This window comes from Emiliania huxleyi (genome assembly GCF_000372725.1).
Source record: "Emiliania huxleyi CCMP1516 chromosome Unknown EMIHUscaffold_1406, whole genome shotgun sequence".
Taxonomy (NCBI): Eukaryota; Haptophyta; order Isochrysidales; family Noelaerhabdaceae; genus Emiliania; species Emiliania huxleyi.
This window is the reverse complement of record NW_005201186.1, coordinates 1-6,980: the sequence shown is the minus strand read 5'-3', so window position 1 is coordinate 6,980 and position 6,980 is coordinate 1. Positions and strand designations below refer to the sequence as shown.

The 6,980-nt window shown below is 65.8% G+C and overlaps 3 protein-coding genes across 3 annotated transcripts; 1 reads left to right on the top strand and 2 right to left on the bottom strand.

The window, feature by feature from the left end:
- Positions 1-1,350: 1,350 nt before the first annotated feature.
- On the bottom strand, positions 1,351-1,659 carry EMIHUDRAFT_252637 (hypothetical protein; the record flags this gene model as incomplete). Its single annotated transcript, XM_005787590.1, has 1 exon — positions 1,351-1,659. One exon carries the CDS (start codon positions 1,657-1,659, stop codon positions 1,351-1,353), a length of 309 nt encoding a protein of 102 aa, XP_005787647.1.
- Positions 1,660-3,828: 2,169 nt separating this feature from the next.
- Positions 3,829-4,188, top strand: EMIHUDRAFT_49106 (hypothetical protein; the record flags this gene model as incomplete). The annotated part of the gene is made up of 1 exon (XM_005787589.1): positions 3,829-4,188. A coding segment is annotated over one exon (360 nt), but the record flags the coding sequence as incomplete, so codon positions are not given.
- A 1,021-nt stretch (positions 4,189-5,209) lies between these two features.
- EMIHUDRAFT_373330 (hypothetical protein) lies at positions 5,210-5,856 on the bottom strand. Its single transcript, XM_005787588.1, has one exon. The coding sequence runs from the start codon at positions 5,823-5,825 to the stop codon at positions 5,499-5,501; it is 327 nt and encodes a 108-aa protein (XP_005787645.1). The 5' UTR covers positions 5,826-5,856; the 3' UTR covers positions 5,210-5,498.
- Positions 5,857-6,980: the final 1,124 nt, after the last annotated feature.

Sequence of the window (6,980 nt, the reverse complement as noted above, 5' to 3'; positions counted from 1 at the left end):
TTTGACAGTCATATACATTATGAAAATACCAACTTGCCCTATGTGCACGTCTCCGCGGCGGCGGCCCGGAGGGGGCCCGGCGGAGCGGTCAGAGCAGCACTGCGCCGGCCGGCGAGCGACTCTCGACTATAGTACGGGCTCTATTGAACGGCCTCAAGGTGCTCTCTCCCTATTCCGCTCGCCCGGCTACGACGCTGAGCTTCGAAGGAAAAGGTTTCGCTCGGCACGGCGTCGGAGAGCAAACTTCGGCGTTCGTCCTAGGAATTCCTAGACAGTGAAGCTGCACGCACGTCGGCAAGTGGGCCCATGACAAGGCGGGCTGCTGCTCAGAATCTGGGCCCTCTTGGCGCTCGCTCTCGCGCTCTCCATAACGGCTTTGCCCCCTCCCTCCCGCGCCGACGTTGGGCAGCCTGACCACGACAACGCCAGTGCCGCAGGCCTGCAACTCGAGGCGCCGTTGAATGAGCACGAGAGCCGGTGCACGACGGCGGCGCGGGTGATGCAGCCCAAGGTGAGGACGAAGGCGGAGGGGGCGGCGGCGGAGGGGGCGGCGGCGGCAGCGGCGATGGCCGCGGGGTCGGCCCGCCCGCCTTTGCTGCAGGGCTGTGGCGTGTGGGCATCATCACAGATCAACGTGAAGTCAAGGAGCGGAAGCTTCAGTGGGCACTTTTCGCGTCCTTTGCCACGCATATGGCGCTGCGGACCGGTCTACCGGACCCGCCCCTGATCTTGTTCTCTTCCTCGACTCGACCTTCCGCGATCTTCCTCGACTCGACCTGATGCTGAGTTCCCGCACCAGCCTGCGGACCAGCGCAGCTCAGTGGCAGTGTGCGACCAGGGCCAGTGGTAGACAGTGGACGTGCGTGAGGCTGCTCTCTGAGCGATGACACTAGCAGGGGCGCATCATGATTGCCATCGGAGTCTTGTATTACGACGCCGCCACGCTCGCAAGGGCCGCCTAAGCGCCTAAGCACCCAAAGCACCCCCCACTTAGGCCGCTTAGGCGCTTAGGCGAGTGACGGCCGGCTGCTCGGGGCCTGGCGTGCCTCCGGGTGGGGTGAGCGCCCCTGGGAGAGCCACTCTGCAAGTGGTGTGCGAGCGTGTAGCCTTTAGCGTGCAGTCGGCCATGACGTATGAGCGTGCCGGGCCCGAGAGCGTTCCAGATCCAGTCCTCTATGAGAACCTCTCGGCTCGAGAGATACGAGCCACTGGTGCCCAAGACGCCAAGAGCGCGCCGGACCCCGCCCACGACGACGCCAGTCGCCGCTCTCGGATGTCGCGGCCGGTGGCCAGCGCGGCTGGCTCTGCAGTGGGACTCGCGCGACTGTCGCCTCCCACTCTCCTCCCTCGTCATTCCTCTTCGTCATCCTTGGCAGCCTGGGTTTTCCGCGCGGCGGCGGCTTTGAGCCGCGCCTTGCGCGCCGCCAGGGCCTGCTTCTTCGCCGCGGCCTGCGCCTGCTGCGCCGCGGCCTGCCTCCTCGAACCGAGGGCTTTCAGGAGCGGCGCCAGCAGCTTCATCAGCAGCGCCCGGAGCGCGACGGCAATGGTCCAGTTGTTGCACAGGTAAATCACGGCAGCCATGCTCAGCCCCAATCTCAAGCCGCCGCCTCCTGGCCCGGGCTGCGCGCCACCGGCCATGACGCCCGGGTCCATGCCCATCTGCTGCCGCGCGCGCGTGGAAAAGGGAGCCGGGGCCTCACCATTGGGCGTCCAGGTGGCCTCGATCGATCGATGCCGCCGCGAAGACGGAGCAGCGCCACGCGAGGAGGCCGGGCGATCGCACCGTGGCACGAGGCCACCACCACCAACAGCGAGCGGCGAGACGGGGCGAGCATGCTCAAGCGATAAAAAACGTGAAAGTGCTAGGTCAAGAAAAAAAGTTCTGGGCTAGCTCAAGAAAAAAATGATCGCCAACGAGATCGCCCGAGATCGCCCGAGATCGCGCGGCGCGGCCCGGGGCGGGGTGGATGGGTTGGGAGCGAGGGGGCGGAAGTGACCAGTGCGGTAGATCGGTCAGCTCGAGGCGCGTGAGCCGGACTTGTGAGCCGGACCACCCCCTCTTGAAACCTGCGTTGTTGAGCCAGGACTCAACATACTCGGGCTGTCGCCGTCCCAAACTGTCACTCCCCTTTCTCCCGGCCGGGGTGGGGCGGGGCGCGCGCGGGTGGCGGCGGGTGTGCGGGATGTCTGTGGGCCCGAGAGCGATATGCCATGTCCGCCTTGCTTTGTTTCCTAACATCGAAGGCTAAGTCCAGAAAAAATTCTCGGCTTTGGCTGACGCGTCCACGAATGGAAACCGACGAATAGCGCGCTTGCCGTCGTCCGCGAACAGCCCGCAGCAGGATGCTGCTCGAGGACCTCCTGTCGACGCTACTACTGGAACCGCTACTTGTGAACCGAATATTTCGATGCGCGACAGCAGGAAGCAACCTCGCCGCGCTTAACACATCCAGGGCCATGCGCGCCGCCGTGATCGCCTCACTGAGTAGTGAGCGGTGCGAGGCTCGAGACAGCACACTCTTCGAGTGCATCGCGAGCTGCACCTTCGGGACGCAAGTGAGACTTATGTTTTGGGCTGCCGGCATTCAGGTGACGCACTTCCGTACAACGGATGAGAAGTGCGGGACCCTCCGTGACGAGGCGCTCCTCCTTCTCGCTCCGTCGTGCGTCACCGACATGGCAGCGTTGAGTCTCCACGGTGATCGCCGAGCTAAGCGCGTGGCGGCCCTGGGCGCCGCAATCCGCTACCCGCTCCGTCTCGCAGCAGTGTGCGTTGAGGATGCGAATCGCGCGCCATCGCCAGAGTCGCGAGGAGCTCGCCAAGCGCGGTGTGGCTTCGCCGAGCGCGCGCGGCTTCGCGACCTTGCGGCCGATCTCGCGCGACACATCGCGCTTCGCGTGGCGGCGCCGCGGCTCCAGCTCAACGTCGAGCCAGCCGCGCTACCTGCCGACGGCCAGCTGCCGCCGAGCAACTTCTTTGCGACAGCCGTCGCCCTCTTCTCAACCCTCTCGTTCGAGCCCCAACCTGGCCCGCCTGGCCTGCCCCCCTATTCGCCCCCCATGCTCAAGGCTAGCGGTGCGCTCGCTCTCGCGCTGGATATCGACGTGCCGCCTGCGACGGAGGCCATGCCGACCTATGCGCGGCAGATCCGCGCAGTGGTGGGCGGTGCGTTGCTGCGCTTCGGAGGCGAGGAGCGTTGGAGTCGGCACGTGACGTGCGCGATGCTGCGAGCGGCGCTCGGCGCGCTGCGTGCTTTCGTCGCCGCGGTGGAGCGCGAGCGGGCCGACGCAGAGAACAGAGGCGAGGCCGCGGCGGCGCAGCACCGCAACCGTCGCGCCGCCCGCGAGCCGGCGGCGGCCCCTTGGCTCGTAGAGGAGTCGGCCTTGCGCGAGCTCCTCGGCCTCGTGCCGCCGAGGGGCGAGCTCGAGCTTGTGCGTAGGGTTGTTGGTTACGTCGGCTTCGCTGACCGGCATTACCGCACCTACCCAATCTATCCTCGCAACTTCGACGTTCGCGCGCTGCTCACCCAGGCCGGTTTCTCCGCAATCTACGACCTCTACACTGGAATCTGGCGTACACTTGCGCAGCGACCATACCCGGCGGAGGTCGCGCTGCCGCCGCCGATGCAACCAGAGGAGTCGGCACTTCACTTGCGGGGCGCGGTCTCGACGCGTGAGAAGCAGAGGCCGACGTCTCCCACGATGCTCGACTCGTGCCCTCGCTGCCGCCGCCACCCGCGGCACTGCCCAGCGGCGGCGGACGCGAGCACAGCGTCGCTCGCCGTCCAGTTGCGGCGGCTCCTCGTGTGCAGTGAGGAGTGTGGCTGCGTGCGGGGCTTCCCAGCAGATGACTCGCTCCTCGCGTGGCGTTGCGCAGTGCTCGGGCCGGCGGATACGCCGTGGGAGGGGCGAAGCGTCGAGCTGCTCCTCCGCTTCTGCGGGCCGTACCCTTTCGCCCCGCCGCTCCTCTTTGTGCTCTGGCCGCGGCCCTTCCACCCAAACGTTGATGATGTGACCGGCGCAGTCTGTATGGATTTGCTGCAGGAGCAGTGGTCGTCCGCCGGCGGCGTTTTCGCCGTACTCATGTCGTTCCTGTCGCTCCTTGCAAGCCCCACCCTCGACGACGCGTCGGCGATGCCCGCGAACGTTGAGGCCGCTAGCATGTGGCGGCACGCGAGAGAGGATTTCGAAGGCGAGAACGCGCGTCGCGCGGCGTCGATGCCGTGGTGGTAGATCAGCGTCAGCGTCACCGAGATTCGTCTACGCGTAGAGGCTAGAGGGTGGCGCTGTCTGTGTGTCGTGTGTCTGTGTGTCGTGTGACCCAGAAAAGTGTGGTGCTCTTGTGTGTGGTGGGTCTGTGCACAGTGGGCAAAGTCAGGCTGCAACAGGGCAGCACGATGGTAGTGCCCTGCTGCAGCCTGGCCTGACATGCACACAAGGCGAACAGAGACACTACTATCGTCTGGCGCTCGCGAATCTGGGCCAACTTCGACCGCCGCCACAGCTGGCCACGAGCACGCAGCGACAAAATGCTGACTGTATGGAAGTTGAGGCTGGTCGAGAGGAAGAGGCTGCCGTGCGAGCCGGCAGCTGGCTGGCTCGGGCGGGCTGAATCCGGCGTCTTTTTTCGGCTTCTTCTTTCATAGTAGCGTATACGCTACTTTCGTTTACCCACACTAAGGGAGTAGGACTGTGGGCGGTGTCGCTCGCAATCGGCGCTGCTTCTTCGTCGTCGACCGCTACTACGCCTCAGCCGTCAGCCGAGAGCAGAGCAACTACCGAGAGGGAACCAAAGCGGTGTGGCAGCGCCACGCCGCCAACTACAACAAGTGGGTGGCGTCGACGCGCTGCTTCCACCCACCGCGCTCGTCGAGGATCCAGAGAGCCCCGAGCCGCCCAAGAGCTCGCACTTCTCCGGCGCGGGCGGCGCCGAGGCCGACGGCGCCGAGGGCAAGGCGGCCCGGCGCCTCCGGCGGCGTTCAAACTTCAATGTGCAGCGTGCAGTGCTCGAGGTTCTGCTCAGCATCCCTGCGCTCATCCACAGGCAGGACCCCACGCGCGCACCGACCCCAGGTATGGCCGAGATCCTGCCCAAGTATGGCGAAATGCTCGACGTGCGCGGCTGCATCAATGGCCACCTCATCTGGCTCACCCCGCTGGCGTTCGCGCTGCGGGCCGGCGTGGAGCATCGACGCGCTCATCTACTTTGCGTAGTTAGTCGTGTCTAAATAGGGGCTATAGAACAAAACGTTCGCGCCGCAGGCGGAGATATGCAGGGAGAGAGACAGGCAGGGAGAGAGACAGGCAGGGAGAAGTGGAGGGACAAAAAACGTCTCGCAGACAGGGAGGCCACAGGCGCAGACAGGCAGGGAGAAGGGGAGGGACAAAACACTCGCGACCGCAGGCGCAGACAGGCAGGGAGGACGGGGAGGGCAGAACTCGCTTCGCAGTGCTAGCTAGTGAACATGCGTGGACGTGGTGGTGCGGGATGGTAGTGGTCAGACGATCTGGCTCATCTGGGCATGCGGCTCTTTGCAGGCTTCGGCAAGGTCACCGCCACTCGACGGCTCCGTCTTTGAAGAGGAGCCGCGGGGCTGCGTCGTTCGAGCGAGGGCGGTGACGCGGCGAACGCGCGACTGAGCCGTCTGCTTGGTCGCGCCGAGCGCCTGTGCGAGGAGGGCGATCGACGCCTGCCGGTGCGGTTCCGCGTGGCAGCCGACGGCGAGGTCGTTGTACAGCCCATCGGAGATCAGGTCGCGCGGCGTCACCTCGAAAAAGTGGGCAAAGATGCAGCCGCCGCGGACGGCATCATTCTCGTGCGCCATGACGATCGGCAGCCTGGCCTCGCGCGCGGCGCGCACCTGCTCTGCGAGCGCCTCGGCGCCGTCGCCGGCCCACGTCGATTTCTTCAGGTAGAGCAGCATGTGGGTCGCCTCGTCGCCGCCTCGGTCGCTCGCGCGCGGCGGCGAGGAGAGGCGCGAGGGTGTTGTGGCGGTGACGGAGATGCTGCCAGCCACGGCCGCCGCGACCGCATCGGCGAGATCTCGCGCCCCGTCGTTCAAAGTCGAGGCCCAAAGAACCACCGGCTTGGGGAAGGCGAGGTCGTCGGCTCGAAGCTCGCCCGGGATGCACAGGGGCAGCGCCTTCTCGTTCTCATATTTTGGCGTCTTCAGCAGCAGCGCCTCGGCGATGACCTTGAGCGAGACGTGCTGGAAGGCCTCGATCCGATGCCACACCACTATCGGCCAGCCGGCGTCAAAGATGGCGGCCCGCAGCTCCTCGGGGCATTCGGCTCGCAGGTCGGCGAGCGTGCCCCCGCCCTTGTCCGGGTCTGCCTCGTGGACGAGCACGAGCGGCTTGCCCATCTCCAGCGCGGCGCGGATCTCTCGCAGGCAATTTGTCGAGCGTAGGTAGCCCCGCGAGAGGAAGCAGAGCACCACCTGCGAGCGACCAATGTACGCCTCCAGCTCTCCGATGTTCTTGAGATCGTCGACATCGAGGAAGATCTCGCAGCCGGGCAGGAACTGCAGAAGCTCATTCTTGATGACGGCGACGGCGTCCTATAAGGGAGGAAGGCCAGGTCAGGTCTTCTCCGAAAACTGGTGAGGCCAGGGAGTGGCAAACCTGCCCCGTGCTCCAGACGTGGCTGAGGAAGAGGTGCCACTGCTGGCCGTCGGCGAGGGTGATGCCGTCGCGCATCGGCTCGCGCTTCGAAGAGGCGAGCCGCATGGTCTTCGCCCTCGCGGCGCTGACCGCCGATACGAGGATGACGGCTAGCGAGATGGCGAGCATGACCGCGGTGAGGACGACGACAAAGGTGGTGGCGCTGCGCGAGGTCTTGTAGCCGACGAGATTGTAGCACATGCCTTCGTACATAGTGCTATCGCAGAGCTGCGGCGGCGAGGGGGCGGGTGATGTGAGGTTGCGCTGAGCTGTGAGAGAGGGACAGCGTGGGGCGCGCTACGGAGCAGCTTAGTATA